The 22,650-nt window shown below is 31.5% G+C and overlaps 1 protein-coding gene across 1 annotated transcript; it reads left to right on the forward strand.

The window, feature by feature from the left end:
- Positions 1–339: 339 nt before the first annotated feature.
- Positions 340–22,439, forward strand: LOC143232804 (glucose dehydrogenase [FAD, quinone]-like). The gene is made up of 11 exons (XM_076468700.1): positions 340–592; positions 3,334–3,523; positions 9,998–10,209; positions 11,269–11,400; positions 12,875–12,996; positions 13,264–13,434; positions 14,007–14,160; positions 17,257–17,420; positions 17,925–18,105; positions 19,207–19,429; positions 21,183–22,439. Exons 1-11 carry the CDS (start codon positions 466–468, stop codon positions 21,325–21,327), a joined length of 1,821 nt encoding a protein of 606 aa, XP_076324815.1. The 5' UTR covers positions 340–465; the 3' UTR covers positions 21,328–22,439.
- Positions 22,440–22,650: the final 211 nt, after the last annotated feature.

The raw sequence follows: 22,650 nt of genomic DNA on the forward strand, positions 1-22,650 counted from the left end.
TGAATGAAGAAGAAGTGAAATAAGTTTTTGATTATCCTTAATTATTAGCACTACATAATTCGTCTGTGTACCAAAATGCTTCCTCATTGTCTTTATAACCAACTTGTAGTACTTATTTAATAATAAATTATTCTTTAGGAGAAAAATCTAAAATTTGGTGATAACTATATATATAACATCTATATCTATATGTATGTATCAGTACATTCTGTAAGATATAGACCTTTTTTTCTATACGTATGCCAATTAGAAATCTTATACACACGACTGAGTTTATAAACAAAACTGATATATTTTTTCTTGTCCAGGAACTACTCTTCGATAATTGGACCAATTTTATGATCGATATAATACTATCGTCTAGTGGTGGATGAAGTAAGTTTATACAAAGAGATAAGTTGGCCGTTCGGAAAAGTAAGTTTGTGCTTCATAATTTTAATAAGAGAAGCTGAAGATAAATGAGAAATGGCAGAACTGTTGACCATTCTACCAGCTCTACTGCCTTTAGGATTGTTCATTTTGTATCAAACATTCACGAACGGCATTATTTACACTACGAAGAAAGTGGACACAGAATACGATTATATCATCGGTAACTACTTGTTAAAGTATACATTGTAAAATGTATATGTATGGATATTTTAGTATGATAACGCTAAAAAATTAAAGGTAGGATTTTAAAGATTATAATTTCAAAGTTAATTTAGTGAAAACGTTACCAAATGACTTTCTTAGTAATCATATACACGAGTGTAAGTTAATGTGAACTATTGTAAATTTAGCAGTAGTTTTACCTTGTAGTGTTGGTATTTGGAATTGAACTCTATAGACGGTTTAACCTAGATCAAACTTAACGTTCTTTACAACAAAACCGTTTTTTAAACAAGAAGTTGCTACGTGTTGTAAAAAAACATTATACAGTAAGCAATTACAAAACAAATAAATATACTGTATTTTTAGCGTAATAAAACACAGTATGACTGAGTAAATACTACCGTTTGAAGAAATAAAATTAAAAATAGTTATACACTTAGTTTGTAAAGGGTCATAGCCTGACTCGAGATTCGTTCATTACCCATAAAATAAGTATAACCAACACGTATAAAGAACTGAAAGACGATTCATTTTTCCACCTCGTTGCGTATTAAATTACAAGGTCAGGAGAGGCTGGCATATTTCGACTACAATCTAAATACAAGAAAAACATCAGTGCGTTGAAAGGTAAGAATAATTGTTAAATCTCTGTAATCTGTCCAACAGGATAAGCCCAAAACATGGCGATGGGTGCTTGCTGTTGACTAGTTGTCTTCGCTTTAGTCTTTCAATAGTTGTAAATTAAGAACGGCAATGTGCGGATAGCCCTTTGTATATCTTTGAGCAAAAAATATGAAACAAATGTATATTCTGTGTGTTATTGACTGGATTAGCAAGGGAAGTAGGATGAATTTTCGTCTAAAAATAATCTAATAAAATATATTTATTCTGAAAATGAAGAAAAATTGAACGAAATTATTATCATCTTGACCGGATGATTTGTTTTAAAAATGTGTATGAAACGAGCTAATTCCTGAAAACAAAGATATAAACCTTCACCCCTCTGATGTTGAATTACAAAGGTTTAATTGACCGAAGTGTTTTGAATTTAGCTCTTGACTATGTTTAATAAAGATTTCGCTCTTTCATTGATAGTTGAATTTTAAATTAATATTTGGTTTTATACGTTAGTTGGTTTAGAAATTATGGCCAAAGTGTAATTTAAAATATAGTTTTGGACATTTTATAAAATATTCTATTTAATAAATTGTTCAAGAGTTTATTCTTGCTGGCATTTGTGCAGCTTTAAGATCGTAAGGAATATATATATATATATTCATTACATATTCTGTAAAGGTCTGTGTCAAGTAATCTTTTTGATTAAGATATAAGCATCCGCAAATTGTCACCAAATTTGCTCCATTGTAGTTAAACGGTAAGTTTTAAAAATTATATACTAGTGGTTAGCACAGCACAGATCGCCTATTGTGTAATTACAAACTAACACGCTCGATTTATTAGGTCTTGGGTATTTTTCTGAAAAAAAATAAAAAGATGAAAAAAGGGACCGTAAAATATCCTGCAGTGAACTTAAAGTAGAATAAAAAAAATTGAAACTCGGAATTCGTTTTGTTAGTTATGTTTCTGACATTGTTTCTAGTGTTTGAGTGATGTAATAACACTGGAATTAGTCTGTTAAATTTAGCTATTTGGGTTATTATACACTTATAGTCTATCTTTAATCATAAAACAATTAGTACAAAGTCTGGTTTCAATATGTCACACATTCTAGACAACCTAGATATATGTTTTTTGCATATTTTTGTCTATGACATTGTGACATACGATATCACTGCACGTGCATAAATACCTATCGTAAAATAATGCTTAAACTACCAAAAAATGTGACTTAATTTGCACGGTGTTGACACTTAATCAATGAGAAGAAGTAGAAATAATTCTGTTTGTAATGCATTCTTTAGACACGAACAAATTTAACCATTTTACATATATCATACAGTGTTTAAATTAGTTATGTGTGGGCCTTTCAGCCGTGGGAGCATTATAATGTGACAGTCAATCCCACTATTTGTTGGTAAAAGAGAAGCCAATAGTTGGCGGTGGGTGGTGATTACTACCTGCCTTCCCTCTAGTTTTACACTGCTAAATTAGAGAAGGCTAGCGCAGATAGCTCTCGTGTAGCTTTGTGCGAAATTATTGAAACAAACAAAACTGTAAGGTCATTATCCAGCTTCTTATTTGTTTGGTTATAACTACGAAAACACTTTGTTTATGTTGAAATGTTATTTTCTAAGGTAAATGAATGCGTGTGATTTATTCAGCGTGAATAAAATGAGCCTTTTCTTTAGTTTTTTATTAACTTCTAAAGACATTTATATATTTTTGTTTTAAACTATCATTAAGCTAAAGGATACAATGTTTTGTTTTATACTGCATGAAAGTTTGTAATTCATTAATTTCGGTATGTTTAATGGCGGGATTGTGTTGTATGTTGTTGGCTTTCTCTATATTGAACTAAATGTCTTTGTAGCGTCTTTTGCACAAAGGTTTTTTTTTATTTATCATTACCACGTGAGTCTTTTTTTGTAAATTACATTTCAAGCTATATTTTGCACTTTTTAAAGTATAATATCTGTTGGCGTGTTTTATTTACTAGGAAGTTTAAATTTAGATAAGTACCTCTTTCAAACGGCTGTCCTCTTGCTTGTAATTTATTAATGTTCTTTCCCTTCCAATATCATTATTTTTAATGATGTTTCTCTTGTTCTTTTGTTGCAGTTGGAGGGGGTTCAGCGGGATCAGTAATGGCCAGCAGACTTTCAGAGGACCTGGGTACAAGAGTATTGCTTTTAGAAGCAGGCGGTCAAGAAAACACAATAACCGATATCCCATTAGCTGCCGCTATGATCCAGAGAACAACTTTAGACTGGGCCTACCAAACTGAACCACAAAAATATGCTGCTTTTGGGCTTTTTTAACAGAGTATGTCAGTTTTGTCTGAAGCTAAAACTGTTGACTTGTTAGTACAAAACACAAATATTTAGACTCTTGAACAGTAACCGAATTATTACTGAACAACGTTTGTGGGTAGAAGTTACTTTAAGATTAGAATGTACGTATTAACACGTGGTGCATTTTGTCCGTAATTAAATGTTATTTAAAATCCAGCGTTTGTAAAATTACATGTTTTTGACAAATATAGATAAATAAAATAAATAGTTGCTTTGGATATCAATCTTCACTTCATGATGTTTTCTTTTTGAAAATTTTTGAAAATTTATACTAGAAATATAAATTTAGTTTTTTATAATAATGAAAGAATCACTGTTCGAGGTCAATGCTGAAACGCCGCTTTTTTTAAACAACTTGTTTTTAATTAAAGTAGAGGTTTATTCTACAGAGTTTATCCGTTTTGTAGGAGGAGTTCTCTTTTCTTCATGTTTTTCATTTTCTAACATTTAATTCCTCGTGTATCCTCTGTTAGGTTCTTGCATGACTTTTCAATTCACTTGCCTATTTTTGTTTTTAATATTAACGAAGTTTTGACAATGTTAGGCACCTTGCATCATATGGTATACTGTTTTGCACAACAAAATTATTGGATTCTTCCCAATGGATGTTTACTGTTTGGGATTCTCAATTGATTTCAAACATACGCGTGCAACATGATAATCATATTCCTATGTCTCAATAGGAGGATAATTCTAACCTAAGCGTATTATAATAATGATGTTATAATACTAATTAATAGACATATAATCTATCAATCTTATATATCACAAATATATTAATATCAAAGGTTTAGTTAGCATTTTCTAAATTTCAAGGATTGATATAACATTTAACTCAAATAAGAGTTTTTCATTTTATGCTATCACCATCTTAGAAAACACAAAACCCTGATTTTTATGAAATTTAAACTTAATTATTTTCTGTTACTTGTGAAGTTATGTATCAGCACTAATTATATGTGTACAATCTCATCGAAATAGTTTCAAATAGAATTCCACGTTTAGGTATACTGGCCTTATCAAGTTTTATCCCACTATCATGCCCCAAGCAGAACTAAAACACAGCCTCGCTAACTAATAAATATTTGCTGTAAAATTCTTATCAGTCTTATAAGTTTAGCCACCAGTTCGTCTAAGTTTGATTTAATTCCTTTAAGTCGCACACTCAATCCTTTATCGTCCGTATCTTTTTTCTTTTTTTTTTTCACTTCTAAGGTGTTTTTGATTCAGTGTTATTAGTTTGCCATATAAAAGATTGAACGTACCGAGGGTTGTTTTTATTGCCTATTATTTTTCTCAGTTATAGAAATTATGGTCGTGAAACTTGGAAAAACATAAATATTTATAGTCTGATCTAATCCTTGTCGTTAAATAAAACAACACTGAAAACATACTTTTGGCTGTGAAATATTTCTTTCACTCCTTTTATAAGTCAGTTGAACATTAATAAGGGACTACTTGGATCATACGCTTCTTTTCTTGGTACACCTTTATATAACTGGAAAGTGCAAAATAATTATAATTAAACTTTGGTATTTGTTTTGTTTTAGTCTCTCAAAACTCCTTAGCAGGTAGAGTAGGTGTACTAACAGTTAGATTCTTGACACTTTATTGAATTTAGAGTGTTGCGAAAGTTTGGATCACATGCTGAAAACGGAAAACATGGAATAGTAAACGTCTGAAAGACTTTTAATTGAATTACTTTCACTTTTATTAAATGCTTTTTGACGGCTGAAGTTCACATTCCGTTCCTTTCTTTACATTTTCACAAATGAAGATATAGTGCTCTCATCTTCTGATTAAAAACTGGTTTTCATAACTTAAAGGTAAGATCTTCTAGCATTATAAGTTGAAATTCCTTCCAGCAATAGAGAATGATGCGGAAAACTGAAGGTAGACATAACATCACACTCGTTGTTGTTAATACTACTGGTTGTATTGGTCTTATCGTTAAAGTGATATCTTTTTTGTCTTTCTAGTTATTCATTCAGCATATTCTTCGTTGCATCTCGAAAATGTGAATGCAAACACTACTAGCGAGGCATTTAGTGGATGTTGTTTGTCTTTGAAGTTGAAGAGTCGTTTTTACCTAAACTGTTTTAGACACATTTTAACGGAATTTGTGGGTACATCTTTTTCCCAGTTTTCTTCTTTAATCAATGAATGAAATAGTGTATAAACAGGGTGCCACTAAAGTGACAGTTTTATTTAGAACATCTAACGTAACAGCAGTTGAGGTATTTGTTTGATTTTGGTTTTGTCTTAATTGTCTTAATTACAGTTTTATAGCTTTTCTTTCATGTTCTCAACTTTTACTTCAAAATGGTTTTTAATTTTGTGATATTTTAAATACTTTTTATGATAGGATTTTAACAAGATTTTGTTTAAAAATTGGACGAATGAAACTTCCAAAAGGTGAATAAAATGTAGTTAAACTGGTTTTACCACGCACCTCAGTCGTACGTGTAACCTAGTTATTTAAGATATGAACATCTGAGAGCGAGAACTTGCCATTCTTTTGGTCAACAGTAAAGCTTATATTTGGATATCCATTGTAAAAACTGGAGAAACAGTTAACCGATTAAGTATAACTAAACACCACCAAAGTATATTCACTTAAAACGTCCATGACAGAACTGTAACCAGACTTTTTCATGGAAGCACATACATAAAACTTGAAATGAAAACCACTGTATCAGTCCGTTTATAAATTTTATCGATAAAGATAAAATGTGAATGTTTCTTCGGAAAATGTAAAATTGTGGTAAAAACATCATTAGTTACACCCCACAAAATTTCATTTTCAGCAAAAACAAAGCAAGAACAAATATCAGTGACTTCTATCCATCATTAGTACAATTAGAGGCAGGTTTAGGCGAGGACTAATGGGGCTGTAATCCCAAGCCTTGGCTCAAAACAAGCCTTTTACGAAGTTTATATTGATTTTACCTCAGTATTTAGTCATGATAATAATAGGCCAGGTAGAAAAATTAAGCCCCAGACCTGTCTGAACCTTAATTTGCCCCTACTTGCAGTGAACATCATCTTTAAACCTTAAAATAACATTAATTTTATTTAAATGTTTTCAAAAACAGAGTTACGAATCTTGGTACTAGTAGTCTGTAGGTGCTTGCACTAGAAACAGTTGGTCTTACTGGATATTCTTGTTTGTGAATGGTAGGAAGTCCGTATAAAATTCTACACTGTGAGCCCAGTGGTTTGACATTTTGGTAAATGTCTTCTGGTATAACACCGTCATTTTTTATCTTGAAAAAGTATCTCGTAATTTTGGCCTTCCTAATTGTTGTGGGATCACTTGTAAGTCCTATAAGCTTATTCGTCTTCAGTATAATGTTGATGTAATCCACTTTTTTGAATCCACAATCCCGTTAATTTTAAACAGTTTAATGGTTAAAATGCTCTTACAAATGTTTAAAGCTGTCAAAGTATGGGTTTCGAACCTCATTTAATTATTTATTTCTTTTCCCAGGTATAAAATCATGTAATTTCACAAGAGCACGGCCAGTTTTAGCCTGTTGAAACAGTTGTGCATCTAGTTTTACGAATTTGTCACGTAGACATTTGTCAAATGGTTTCCGAACCCAGAAAATAGTATTTTTCAGTAACTTTCTTAGAGGGAATAGAAAATTGTAACTATGTGTTAAAGATCCTTTTCTTATCATCAGAGAAATGATAGTATGATAAATTACAATAACATTATCTGGGTGTTTCACGAACAAGTACCCATGTTTATAATTTTAAGGTCATTGAGTTTACTGAAACCTTAACACCTACTCCATGCTAAAGCTTTATTATTACATTTCATCATTTTAAATTTTAAGATTCCTAGGTTTAAGAAACTAATCATGCTTTTTAGTTCATCTAAGACTTCTTCAAATTGTTCCTCTCGATTTTTAATTTGACAGCTTTATCTATAAATTCCAGTTTCAATAATACATGATACTGCTTATTCATCAGAGAAACATTATTTGTTGTTTGAAACCTTAAAATCAAAGAATTTGGTGAAAATATACTATTTTTTAGGAGAAACATTTTATAAAAATATTTTTATGTAATTTTAAATGAACTATATGCAATTTTATAAACATTTGTAAATTGTTCCTATCCTACATACATATTAAAATAATACCATGACTTGGAATATAGGACCAGTAGAAAGGTATTTGAAGAAGTGACGTTAGAGGTCGGCCTATTCAGTGAAATAAGACTTTGCAGGTCAAATCCCCTATTTAACTTTCATTTCTTTTGTTTTGAAAGCTAACATACAGTACTAGTGGAAAGTTTGTCAAGATGAGTGATCCAAGATTTATCTTCTCTTCCGTAGTGTCCATTGATAACACTCTCTTCAGAACAGGATTAAACAACAACAGAACATGGGCCTCATCATTGTGATTAACGCGTAGCACATGTTTTAACTGTAACCTGTTACTTTTTTTTATTCATCTATTTTTAAGTAAAAATGTAATATCTGTTTATCGTAACTTCACTTCGATAACTTATTATTTTTAATAGCATATATAAATAACATTTTTGTTTAATTTCGCGCAAAGCTACACGAGGGCTATCTACGTTAGTCGCCCCTAATTTAGCAGTGTAAGACTAGAGGGAAGGCAGCTAGTCATCACCATCCACCGTCAAATCTTGGGCTACTCTTTCACCAACGACTGAAAGGGCGAGCATGTTTGGTGCGACGGGGATTGGAACCCGCACCCCTCAGATTACGAGTCGAACGCCTTAACCTATCTGGCCATGCCGGCCTAATATAACTAACGTAAATGGCATTTAATACAAAAAATGTATAAAATACAGAACCGTTACAAAAACAATTTTGAGCATAAACATTTAAGTAACGGCAAACTGTACAACACGCGGCTTTGACGTTTGCTACAGGGGTGCGAAAAACGTGAAAACCATTTTAAAAATAAAATTAAAACAGCTCATAACCGGTGCTACAAAGTGACTTATATATTTATTATGTGACGTCATAAAAATTTAGCTTAAAAGTGAGCGTTAGTTTAATGTTATGACTTATTCATTCACTCATCGTTTAGTAGGACTGTTGCAAATACTCAGAGTCAATAGTTGAGGAAGCAGTAATATTCAACAATTTACAAGACACGTCATTGGAGGTACAACTAATACTGCTGTCTGTCATGTGTTACCTTGCCTGGAGTTTGTTGTTGAAATGAACGGAGGCTTGACATAAGTTATATTAATACCAGTGTAATCTTGAGATCACTCGTGATGACGAGAAACCCACTTGAAGTAAAAATGTTTTCTGAAGACGGCTGGTATAGGTATGAAAACTTCAATTAAAATAAAGCGCAGAACAACGTTTCGACCTTCTTAGGTCATCTTCATGTTAGCAAATAGCCTAAGAAGATCGAAAAGTTGTTCTGTAATTTATTTAAACTAAAGTTTTAATACCCATACCAGCCGTCATGAGAATACAATCTTGAAGTCAAATACAATTTATCGCTATGGTGTTACTTTTCATAAATGTGCTCCACTTGTATTTTTATACACGTGTACGTTTATGTCCAAACTTTTTTATTTCACTCATGTTATTATTTGATGATATGCAAAAGGAAAGATGAACACTAAAATGTGAATAGTAACATCTAAAGGAAAGAGTAGCAGTTATCTTAATAGACTTCCACAGTAAAGTAGAACATCTAATTTCTTGTCATATTTCCTTCTGCTGTTAATGACCTGAGTCGAACTTGTGATTCCTTATAAATGTTGTTCATGTGGATGATTTGTTCCTATTCTGAAACCAGGTACACTATCACCCAGAACCCTTTATGAAGATTATCAATAGAAACCTAATACTCTAAAAAACGAGAGTAATACGTCAGTACTAGAAATTTACTATAGACTTAGGTGGTTTGAATTTCAATTGTTGGATAATAATTTAAAAGTTTTTTCTTAGACAAAAATTGTTCTAAAGTATATTTTAACCAGAAAGTTTACTACCTTATAACTAAACTAAAATCAACGTTTTGATGTTTTATGCCGAACTACCTCTTGTTAAGTTTGTTTTATATATAAAAACACAAAGGTGAACGTGTGGTTATTATTAGGTTACAATGTTAAAATGTATTTTTCAGTTTGGTTTATTTGCTGGAAGAGAGAATTGGTTTTATTGCGTTATTAAAGTAAAAGTTTGAAATAAATTGAATAACATGATATTTATAGGAGTTTTATACCAGGTATAAAATTTCATGGACTGCATGAGCACAGGAACCGAAGCGATCTCAGCTTCTTGTCGTCTGGCAGGTACAGTCCATGAAAATTCTAAATCCAGAACAAATTTACTTTGATTTCTTTGTATAAATGATTTCCAGTAGACCAACAATTTAAGTTATTTGATTTTCTAAAGTGTTAAGGTACTCAGTATATACATACAGTTTCATTCGTTACGAAAAGAGACTCAGGTGGCCTCGAGGTAGAGTGTTAGGCGGCTCAAGTGTTTTAAACTACATGCTATATATTCGAGGTAATCGACGAGACTACGACAGCTGGGAACGAGAGCATGGCGCCTACGGCTGGGGTTGGAATGATGTCTTTCCTTATTTTTTAAAAGCAGAAGACAACAGAGACCCTTCATTGGCAAATAATGGTAGGATACGTTTTTAATATATTCCAAACAACAAATAACGTTAAATCGTGGTAAGGTTGAGACTCTTCAACAGAATTGACTTTAAGTAACGTGTCCACAAGGTGGACAAGCATAGACTTGCTCCTCCAAAATCCCTGTACATAGGAACTCCGTCAAGTTGGTAAGTGTAATTCTGTTTATTTCTATGCATATGATGTATGTGTGTTGATAAGGTTTATGTACATATATAAATGGGTATATTTAATGTATAACAGTGCACATATTTAAACACCTGCGCACAGCCGTAACTTTAAGATGATGACCGAATTGTGGTTCGTCTTTAAAATCTTTTTGTCTTAGTATAGTTATCTTTAGTTGTAATAATTAAGAAAAGGAAAGATAACATGTGCTGAATATATATCCTTATGTTAACACATTTTCACGATTGATGTTGTGTTGTTTACAGTTTGTTTCACGCCTATACACAGGTTTGGGTTTTTGGATCTTTTACTTCTTTTAAACTTGTTTTTAACATAAAAAGCACCAAAGTGATATAAGCTGAGCTGGGTTGTCCACAAGTTTACTGCAGCGTCTGCTACTAGAAAGAATTACAATAATGGTACTATCAGCTGACACCAACTCTATTATATGAACACTTACAAGACCCTTAGACAATAGCGTTTATAATCACATGCATTTTTTATTATTTTTATAGAAGCAAAAGTGATATAAATGTCTTTCATGCCTTCATATAACAAACTCTATCATGAAATTTATATGCAAAAACGGCTCGTTTGGGTTAAGAAAATATATTTATTTTATATATATATATATATATATATTTTCTTAACCCAAACGAGCCGTTTTTGCATATAAATTTCTCAACAAGTGGGTTTCTCGACATCACTGAAACTCTATCATGCCTAATTTACTTCATCGAAAACTTTGAAAGCATATGTATAGGAGAATATAATGTAATTTTCAACACTGATATAAAAATAACTAACATTTATATGTCAATAGTACTTTTTGCAATATAACCTTTATATTGTTTTATTCGTATTTTTTTTTTATATACAGGATTTCATGGGAGAGGAGGCTATCTCACTGTATCCACTCCACCTCATGTCATGCCTTTAGCATATGCATTTATTGAAGCTGGAAAAACCTTTGGCTATCCTAACATCGACCTTAATGGACTTCGACAATCTGGTAAGTTATAGAAACAACTTCTAAATGGTCAGTGCAGAGTATATTTTGGCCTAGATTCATTCATTAATAGTTTATTTGTTCGTAGCTGTTTGGAGGGTGATGTGTTTCTAATGTTCTTTATAGCTATAACACAGATAGCATAATTATAAAACTCTTTATAATTTTCGATATGAATTAAATGAATTACTTCATCCACCTAATGGAAACATTTTTATGGTCGTTGTTGGTTTTAGTTGATAAAACAAAACGGTAAAAACATGTTTGTAAGAACTATGACATTTAAAGACATTAATTTCAAAACAAATGTTACTTTTTTCATAATTTTATCTGAGAGTTCATTTATTACACTTTTCTAGCATCAAGTGTAACTATAACATCTTGACTAAAAACACTTTTAATGGAATTGATTGAATAATTAATGCTATACCTTGTGTTTTGATGTTAAACTTTTAGTGTGTTAAAGTTAAAACTATAAAACTTTTATGTAAAGTTTGGCGTGACTGTATATTTATTTTTTCCTAACACATTTAAATGTTAGTTTTTATAGGGCTGGGATTTTTTAGAGCAGATATCTGTGGCTTGTTGGCGATAAATTTCGACAATAAACAGACAGCTCACCACCCACTTGTTTCGAAATAACAGATTCAAAACATACGACAAATATATATATATCGAAGATTCCTTATACCATTGGTAACCAAAGTTGTATCCAGAACTTTAAATAACTGTTTCTTTTGTCAAAGTCCAAGCATGCGGGTTAATTTACTTTAGAATACCCTTTGACAAAACAAACCATTCGTCTCCATTTTTGTTATTATAATACAAATTGTGATATTTTCAATTTATACATCGCCACTACACATTACTTATGATTAAACTAATAATCACGCAGTCTAGCTTCATATTTCTCACTTTCACTAACTTATTTTTTTGTACAAACTTGATCGCCTGTTAACATACATATTGCCCGACTGAGGCCTAGAGCTATCTACAAATTACAACAGGTTATGATTTAATAGCACCCAATTAAAACAAAGATAAAATTTCAGAAGGTTCGAGAAACATGGCGTAAATTCACAACAATTATGCTGTGCAACAAATAATTTGTAATCAATTACGTGAACGAATTTGCAAAATAATAATAAATTTAATACTCGCACTTTATTTAAATAATCATACTTATATTAAACGTAAATGAAAAAGTAGTTTATATCTACTATTTATGAAGTCAGAGAAAGTGAGGTTCATAGGAATGTAACACTTAACCAAGCACCAGTTCTTGCTACAAAATTAACCTGTTACATCTACCTGTAATATTTTTGAATGTATATACGAATGTATATATGTGTTCATTTTAAATCATTGTGTTATAACGATACAGCTAGCTATCATATAATTCATTCACATGTTTTTACTTCCTTAACTTAAATACATGCTTTACAAATATTAACAATTTTCAACTGTGGTCCTGCAGGGTTTGCCATCCCACAAGGAACAATCCGAAGAGGAGCACGATGCAGTACGGCAAAGGCGTACCTGAGACCAGCAAATAGACGGCCTAACCTTGATATTGTTACATTTGCGTTCGTCACCAAGGTAAGAAATTGTTCTTCACTTTAAATTTAAGTTTCAGTCGGTAATAAATGAGTAAAATATCAGCGTTTGATTCGGCGTTTTAATTTAGTAATTTAATATCAAGGAAATCTAAACTTGAATCACTGAATGAGAATATTTTATATGCATAATGACAAAGAAACATCCATTTTGACAGCAGTTACACATAATATGTATAGTCAGTGGAATCACAGGCTAGGATTGTTTGATATTCTTGAAAGGTTTTTTACAATACTATTACTCTTCTAGATAATTTTCGATGACAAGTTGCGAGCACGAGCGGTGACTTACGACAAATTTGGAATCTCGCACGTGGTCTTTGCAAGAAAGGAAGTCGTTCTCTGCGCTGGCACCGTAAACTCACCACAACTTTTGATGTTGTCAGGAATCGGACCAAGAAGACACCTAGAATATCATGGTGTATGTATAGTTTGTAGTAGAATAAGTTTGAGGCAGGTTCAGTTATTGTTACGTAAATCAAAATAAAATGTTTATTGTAATTTAAAACTTATCCAGATGGTGAATAGCAAATTGCAATGAACTAAGTGTTACCGAGATGAAAGCATAATATTAACTCTACATGAGATAACTTATTTAATGTTCCTTATTCGTACTAACACAGAGAGGTTGAATTCTTGTAGAACAATCAGATCGCAGATGAAGCTGACTTGGTTTGTTTCGAATGTAAAAGAAAAGTTACACAAATTCTACCTGTTCTTATTGTCCATTTGATATTTATTTGTATGCAACCACATCTCGATATATTTTGGCAATAGAAAGCAAACCATACATTTTTGAATATGCAATCCGTTATACTGCTAATACAATCCCTACAGACGAAGCAAACCGTAATTAAAAGGAAAGAATGTCATTTTCTATCTGCCATCTGAACAGCTACCGTTCACAACCGGTATTCATAATTTTGTTATTAAATAATTTATATCACATAAAATTTTTTCACTTTATTGATACAGTTTTGTTAACATTTTCAGATACAAGCTCTAGTGGATCTTCCGGTTGGAAAGAACCTTCAAGACCATGTTTATCCAGGAGCCCTGGCTTTTACTGTCGATCAACCAGTTACAGTTTTCTTACCGAGAGTGATTAAACCATCAAATATTGTTAAATATTTCACGAAGGGAAAAGGTTGTAAAACGAGCAACGATTTTAGCTTAAGTTTGATAATATATAGACGTATCCTGAATTGCTATGGTTAGCATTTTAATCCAGATTTTAAATTAATTTTTGGTGGCTTTACAAAATAAATTAGTAGCTAATTTTATACGTTAATATTTTATAAAATAGGAAGAATGCTGGTTGTCATTGCACTTCAAGTTATTCTAATCTTATTATTTATTTATTTTTTTTACTTTATTTTAGATTGTTGGAACATGTTGTGGTTCTCCGAATGTTAGATAAAAACAAAAAAATGGCCCTTTTCTTTAAAAGTTTGCCAACCCTTGGTTTAATCGAACTATTTAGCAACGTTATTTTAAAACCAACTGTGTTCGACATTCCATGTGAAACCATATTACTAATGTGAAATGTGATCTAATGGTTTTTGGACATCATTTTGAAAGTATTGTTAATTTGTTTTCAATTTCGCGTAAAGCTACACGAGGGATATCTGTGCTCCTCCTCCGTAGCAGTGTAAAGACTAGAGGGAAGGCACTTAATCATCACCATTAACTCATGGACCACTCTTTTAACAACAAATGTTACATTGCTCTCACGGTATAACGCTCCCACGGCTTATAAGGCGAGCATGTTTAATGTGTTGGGGACTCGAACCCGCTATCATCAGATTGCGAGCCGTGCGCCTTAACCATCTTGCCATATCGAGGCCGTTTGAAAGTAGTTTAAACGTTTAACTAGGTAGTTAATTAGTACTGTCTTTTCAGTTTGATCCAGTAAAGTAAATGATAAACCACATAATAACACCAACAACAGATGAATAGTCTGATGAAACGTATATATGTGATTTAAAGGAATCACTTGAGTTTTCTTATGCTCATTTATACTTGAAGAATCAAACATCAACACAAATATACATTTCTATTTAAACTTTTTTATGCTATAATGAGGACAATTATTAAACTAACATTGTCTCATCTGAAGTTACATTTGAATAATTCGTAAAAAATATCAAGACATAGCAGCAAATAAATACTGGTGTCGCTATTTAAAATTAAGTTACTGTAGGTCGCTAGAAAATTCCCTCGTAAAAAATATTTGTCGACTCAATGTCTTATTTTGATGCTGAACATCAGTTGTCAACCTTAATACAAATATATTTTTAATCCCTTCAGTTATATCATACTTTAATGTGGAAAAGCGATGTAGCTTTCTAGCGATTGCATTAAGAACTTTAACCTTTCTTTGTTTCTTGTTATGTCTTTTTTTGAAAGTAAGTTAGACTTTTACAGGAGATTGTGACCTCAGTTGAAACTCTCTAGTAACTCAACGGTAACTTTAAGGTCTAAGATACGTGATAAAGAGTAAGTTCCAATTAAAAATAATTATAAACAGAGAGAAAATATTATGTTTGGCTTCAACGAAATGTTATAAAAATCATAATTAATTACGAAAATTAACTCAGACGATAGAATTTTTATGTCAAGAGAATCTTGACACATTCAGTCGTGACTGTAGAAAGAACTCAAATTAGTAAAATAAAATTTCTGAATGCTGTTGAGGAAAACCTTGGTGTGGCTATAATATCGAAAAAAAACAACAAAATTCAATTACAATAACAGAGGATGAAACTCGGTGTGGCTGCAATGTCGAAAACACAAACAAACAATTGTAACAGCAGAGGAGGAAACTTGGTGTAGTTACAATGTCGAAAAAATCAACAAAATCGGTTAGAATAACAGGATGAAACTTGGTATGGCTGCAATATTGGAAAAAAACAACAATAACAGAGAAGAAAACTTGGTGTGGCTGAAATATTGAGAAAAACAAACAAACAATAACAGTAACAGAGGAGGAAGTCACTTCTTTTGGAATTTGAATTTGAATTCTCTTGAAGAGAAGAGTATTGCAATGTTAGAGCAAGAAGTATAAAAGTAGAAACCTTAGCACTAAGATATTGATATTTTAATGACGAGCAGCAATAAGGTGAAAATATTTATAGTAAGGAAGTGTATCTATCTATCTCGCTGAAATATAGGCAAAGCTGTTTTTAATTGTTCATATAACAACGGAACAATTGAACTAAGCAATTTTATCTCATGCAAAGGCTAATTACCTTATATTAAAACTATTTTAGAGCCTCACCATATCGTTTCAGTCCATGTCGTTACTTCTAGCCATTTGATGACCATTCATCTTGACACCTTGAAGTGTAATTTCTATTTCCAAAGGCTTCATCGCAAAGCAACTAACTATGTTAGAAACCCACATCTTGTCCGTGGGGTTTTCCATAACCCATCTAGTGTACGAAGATGACGGTACCCCAGCGTTTGATCACACAGATTTAGAGGCACTGTTTCCAACTTCCTCCTGACCTGTATGTTTGTGTACGGAATAACACTAACATCCTTTTGATTCTCAACTGGTTTGCAGTATGACACGGTGGAATGGATATGACGTGGAAGTAACATGTGTGTATTTGAATTGTGTCGCTTTTCTAGTCCCAAAGATTCTTCTTGATTATGTTTCATACTGTTGTTTTGGACACATAGACAGTTTTTACCAATGACTTCGAGGATTCTCATTTGTTACAACACGCCACACTTTGCTTATAATGGCTAATGTACAACATTTTCTTTGCAAGTCTCTTGCTGGTTAGTCCTGGTGCCCTAAATTTACACATATTTCTTTGTTTTATAAAGCCGTTAGTTACAAGAGATGCTCTTGCTCTGGAAATTCTAAGTTTCCGATCTAAACACATCTGAGTCGGGAAGGACTGTTACATATCTTTCACAAAAAACAATTAACTTTTGCTACTTTCACTCTATCTACAAAACGACAATGTCAAAGAGCAGCTCTGGTGTAGGCCTTTCTATTGCGACTTTATATTTGCCGTGATTATTACGTGACTTGCTGCAATTGCATATTCAAAATTGTTTGAGTACAACATACTCCACACTCTGTTATGCAATCCATGTTTTGTTTCTATTGATTTCTCAAATAACATAACAGGATACATGTAAGATATAATAAACATTGTTTGTTTAACAGTTTAAATCACTAGTTTTCTTTTCATTGTTCCTCATAAGCCTTGTTTCTTATATATAGGTCCTCTGACGATACTGGGTGGTGTTGAAGGACTGGGCTTTATTAACACAAAATTTGCAAACGTCACAGATGACTATCCTGACATAGAAATCCATTTTCTTTCCGGAAGTGTAGTTTCTGACCTTGAAGTCGCATTTCGAGCGAATCAAGGTATCAACAACGAAGTACGTCATGCCAAATAGTTATAAACTTGTTGTCAGTTATAATGAGTTATTTTAAATCACTATCACTACAAACTCGAAGCTTCAAGACTTTCTCATAATAAATTGTAAATGTGTAGTTAAATGCTGTAGCTACAAGTCGTTACGTTATTTTAAAGGTTAGAAATTATTTAAAAACTTTTCTAAACACATCCATGCTTATTATACTAATGAGCTTGGAATTTATGATTTACATTAATCAAAATTAGAAGGCTTTAAATTTATACTTTTTTCCATAGTTTGTTTGTTTGTGATTGATAAGCACGAAGCTACACAGTGGGTTATCTGTAATCTGCTCACCTCGGGTATTGAAACCGGGTTTGTGGCATTGTGAGTCCACAGACATGCTGCTGTGCCACTGAAAACTTTTTCTATGGTTTTAAAAACAAACTCTATATTTATTATGCCACTAAAATAGTAGCACTTTATAATATTAAGCTATTTAAGTCATTTTTTTTTTTTTTTTAGGTATGGGAAAGAGTGTACAGACGTTATCTTGGGCAAGAAAATACGTTTTCTCTGTTTCCTGTCCTGTTACGTCCTAAGAGTCGTGGATTTGTCAAGTTGCGATCTTCCAATCCGTATGACCCACCTGTTATTGATCCACGTTACCTAAGTGAAGAAGAGGACATTCTAACCGTTGTAGACTGTAAGTTGATCCATTATTGCACGTAGTTGTTAAGAACCTAGTATCGGATGTACTAAAGCCACGTTTCCTATGAGAGAAACACCAGTTGTCATGTATCGAATGATTATAAGTGTTTAGCAATGTATATCAAAAGCGTTATTGAACCCACGCATTACTCTTGTCCTTTGGGCAATTATCAAGGAATAAATAAAAGAAGATTAACATTTCACTCTATCATAATTTGATTAGTTTAGGGTATGTTTTACTCAATTTATGAGTAAATGCACTTTGTTAAAATTTTTAAGTATAAAAATGTCAAAGAATAAAATATTTTGTTGTTAAACAAGTTTATAATTTCACGAAGAACCATTTAATATGAATATCAGTTTCTTATTTAAACCTAGTATCTTTAAAGCAGGCTGGTTATCATCTAAAGCATGGTTTGAATATTCCTCTTAAACGAAGCTGATTTTTTTCCCAAAGCAAGTATTGAACAAAATAACAAAACCAAGATGATTTAATTTGAAGCGTGGTCTGTTTGAATCAGTTAAACAATAATTTACATGATCTCTTTCAATTCTTTCAGTATTTATTAATTTAACTTATCCCTTATAATGTAGTTGGTCTTTTTAAAACATAACAAACAACCTTCTAAAATATAGGTTGATTATTTTTAAAACAAATTTTCACCAAACGTTCGCAACATAGTTATTTATTTATGGAATATGAGTTCAATGATATCTTGAATACTTTGGTTCGTTTTTCAAACATGAGTTCAATAACATCTTGTAACATGGTTGGCTTTAAACATAAACTGCACAAACTTCTGCAATTTTATTGGAACTTTCACTAAACCAGAGCTGCAAGTACTCTAAAATGGTTCGTTCTTTTTGAAACCACAAGCTGCGTGATCCCTTGCAACATGTCTGCTTTCTAACAGGTACTGCAAGGAATCGTGTAACATGGTTATTTTTCAAATTATGGAGCTTGAAAGTCTCATGCAACATGGGTATTCTTCTTCGTAACCTGTAATGATGGAACCCCTGAAACATGACTGGTTCTTATTTATTGACTCATTATGAGAAATATTACATAGTTCTACCTCATGATATTTTGTTTCAGCTATGAAGAAATGTTTGGGTCTGGCTCAAACACCAGCATTCCAAAAGTTTGGAACACGACTAATTTCGGACGTCTTTCCTGGCTGTGAGGATTACAAACTGTTGAGTGATGAGTATCTAGCTTGCTTAGCCAGAACGTTGACATTTACCATCTACCACCCTGTGGGAACATGTAAGATGGGTGATTATCGAGATCCGAACACCGTCGTGGACCCCGAACTCAGGTGATAATAGTAATTATTTGCTTGTTAAAGAAAGACGAAGTATTTTATTATAACAACGTATTTTGCGAAATAATGAGCGTTAAAATAGTATAAAAATAGTCCAATAACTTTTTAATATAATATTTTCAATAGATTGTAATATAACTATATTTTTATTTTGAAATTTTCGTATATTTTGTATTCCTATAACGTATGATATTCAATATTACTTCGAAACATTGGCCTTTTTGCTTTGCTGTATTCAGTAATTAATTCCTTTGTCTTACTGTAACTAAAATTTCCTTGTCTATTTCAAAATTTGACTGTACTGACGCAATAATTATAGTTGTTGTTACATACTTAATGTTTTCAAGATACGCTGCTATTGTTTCTTCTTATAAAAAAGTATAATGGTTCGCTTTTCTAAACGTACAACCATATAACCCAATGGCTATTCGCACCAAGCATCTGTCCTTCATACCTAAAATGCCTTATACCGTAAGGTGAGGCTGTGAAGGATTAACAAACATATTAAAGTAATATATTCTTATGAAAGACAGAACCTTTAGATATTCTCAGCAACACATCTTTTAATATACGTCATACAGAAAAATATTAAAAATAACATTATACCTGATTAAAGGAAACAATGTATTATATACAAAAATAACATTTAAGTCTACATCCAAGATAAACGAAAATGTGTAAACGTCATCAAATGAAGGCAAAATGAAAAAAAATATTTAATATCAGATCCAGAGGAAATTAAATAATTTTAAACTAAGTGAATATCAATTTATAAAATGTTAGCAAAAATTTAGAAATAATTCATGTTACTTGATAATGTCAACCTTACTTTGTTTAAAGTAACAAAGAAACAGGAAATATAAATTTTATAAAAATAAACTATTTCATTCATGGAACTTGTTATGATGAACAGCGGTGATGTCGGGAATTTTTTAGTAAGTTTTCAAATATTTTTCTGGATAAAGTGAATTATTTATACATTTTTATGTATTGTTTTATATAACATCTTAACTGTTTATTAATTGTTTTATTGATGTTTGTATTAGATTTCATTATGTGATTAGTAGCTTATGTAAATTTAAACTCAATATTAAAACTAAAATTAATTGGAATGCTCCGTATTCTTTTAAATTATCTCGAAATCTATGTGATATTCAGCAAATAGAAGCACACCATTTTCTGTTTGCTTCCACCACACAATTTAAATCAATACTGTTCGCCCTTCTCTAGGTAGCAGTAATGTTTATCTTGTTATCTCTTCGTTTTGAATAGGTTTCATAATATGAATTTTGATTCGAAGTATTTTATAACAGATATAGCATGATATGTTACCTATACGTATCTTACATAGTGTTGGTACCTTTGCAATATGTAAACATTAAAATAAATAATTAGTAAATCGGTGTATTTATTAATAATTCCAAAATATTGTAGAGAAGCATGAGAAATTAAAAATGAAATCTAAGTTTGAAAATTGTACACAATGATATTGCACTGACGTATTATTTCAAAATTTAATTATAAAACAAAAATGCATAATAAAAATTTATACTACACTCTTTCTTGGAAGATCAACATTTTATTAAAATTGTAGCATTTTAGAGTTTTTTGTTACTTCATTAAAGTTAGTGTGATTTTCTAAAATTCGTATTTGTAAAATAAATTAGTTTATTCATGTAATTTTGAAATTAACTATTTCTTACAACATATGTTTTACACTACTTATATTAAGTTTTTATTTTTTCAGGGTGAAAGGAGTGACAGGACTGCGCGTTGTTGACGGTTCCATAATGCCTGCGATTGTTTCCGGAAACACCAACGCTCCAATCATAATGATTGCAGAAAAAGCAGCAGATATGATTCGAGGAATTAAACGGTACCAATACTTATAAAATGAAATAATTTTAAACATTTAAATAAATGAGGCGAAAATGATAGCTTATTAAAAACAATGATACATACATGGTATATTTTATATATCAATAACGGCAATTTGTAGTAAAGGTACATGACCACCACAGATTAACACAACATACTGTATTTACAAAAGCCTGAATATTACATTAAATTTTTTTAAATGCTAAATATCACACATAATTTACTGTATTTTACAGAAGCCGAAAGGTTCATAAATTAGTATATTAGACTTTCATTACATGTTAAACCTTGCATTTTAAAAGTTTATCGAATGTTTGTTTTTATGATAAATCGATTTCATTATTTTTATTTATTTTTGAAACACTTGCCGAGAATAATAGTTGTGAGGATCTCAGAATAAGTTCGTCTAATAATTCTTACTTATATTCCTCAACAAAAGCTGCATAATACACAAAAATGATAAATATATTTTAAAATTAATACGTCTTGGTAAACGTAGTGATCAAACGGAATTATATACATATATAAATAACTTGCGTATAGACGGTATGAAAGGCAAATATCATTAATTTTGGGTCGGAGGCTTGTAGGGAAAGTTAAGTATTCATCGACCAAACGCAAGTAGTCAACCTGACCTGCTTTATTATATATATGGTGCTTAAGTTTTTAATTTGGATAATTGTAGTAAAATCCGAAAAAAAGTTCAATTCAGAAGAATTCATACAATGTTAAAGCAATATACCAGACAAAAGTAAATAAAAAGAAATTTAGAAAAAACGAAACAAAACTGAACGCTATCTCGGAAATTTTTTATTGATACAAATACGCTTGGCTGTAGTTATATTTACATTTCCAGCAATACTGACTGTTATTCTATACATATATCATAAACGTCAAGTTTTGAGGTTTCAATTGTATGTTTAATCTTTCCTTTAGTTCGAATTCTGAAAGATAACTATTTTTTCGTACAGTACTCGTGGTGTTGGTTTAGACGTTTCTTTAAATGATAGTATTGTGAATTTCAGAACCACAATTACAAAGCAATGTGTAGTATAGAAGAATAGCCAATAAATCCAATTCTGTCTTCAAGGATCAGAATGTCACGGAACATTACGAAATTTCAAAACGATGTATAATGTGTCCTTTATTTTGTCGGTTAACGGGTTAAGTCTAAAAAGGCATTGAATGTATCTCAAGATCTAATCCCACATGCAAACTTTCCTGTCAGTGTGAACTACTAATATCCAATATTATAGCAACCGCTATAAGTATTCTCTACTTTCACTAAGAGGGCCTGGCATGGCCAGGTGGTTAAGGCACTTGACTAGTAATCGGAG

The sequence above is a fragment of the Tachypleus tridentatus genome, chromosome 11 (assembly GCF_004210375.1).
Source record: "Tachypleus tridentatus isolate NWPU-2018 chromosome 11, ASM421037v1, whole genome shotgun sequence".
NCBI classification, from domain to species: Eukaryota; Metazoa; Arthropoda; class Merostomata; order Xiphosura; family Limulidae; genus Tachypleus; species Tachypleus tridentatus.

What these genes read in the sequence shown, in the direction of transcription:
- LOC143232804 (XM_076468700.1), top strand. Translation starts at nt 466, where the DNA reads ATGGCAGAACTGTTGACCATTCTACCAGCTCTACTGCCTTTAGGATTG. An exon ending in AGAATACGATTATATCATCG is followed by an intron (nt 593 to 3,333) that starts GTAACTACTTGT and finishes CTTTTGTTGCAG; the next exon opens with TTGGAGGGGGTTCAGCGGGA. An exon ending in TAATGGACTTCGACAATCTG is followed by an intron (nt 11,401 to 12,874) that starts GTAAGTTATAGA and finishes GTGGTCCTGCAG; the next exon opens with GGTTTGCCATCCCACAAGGA.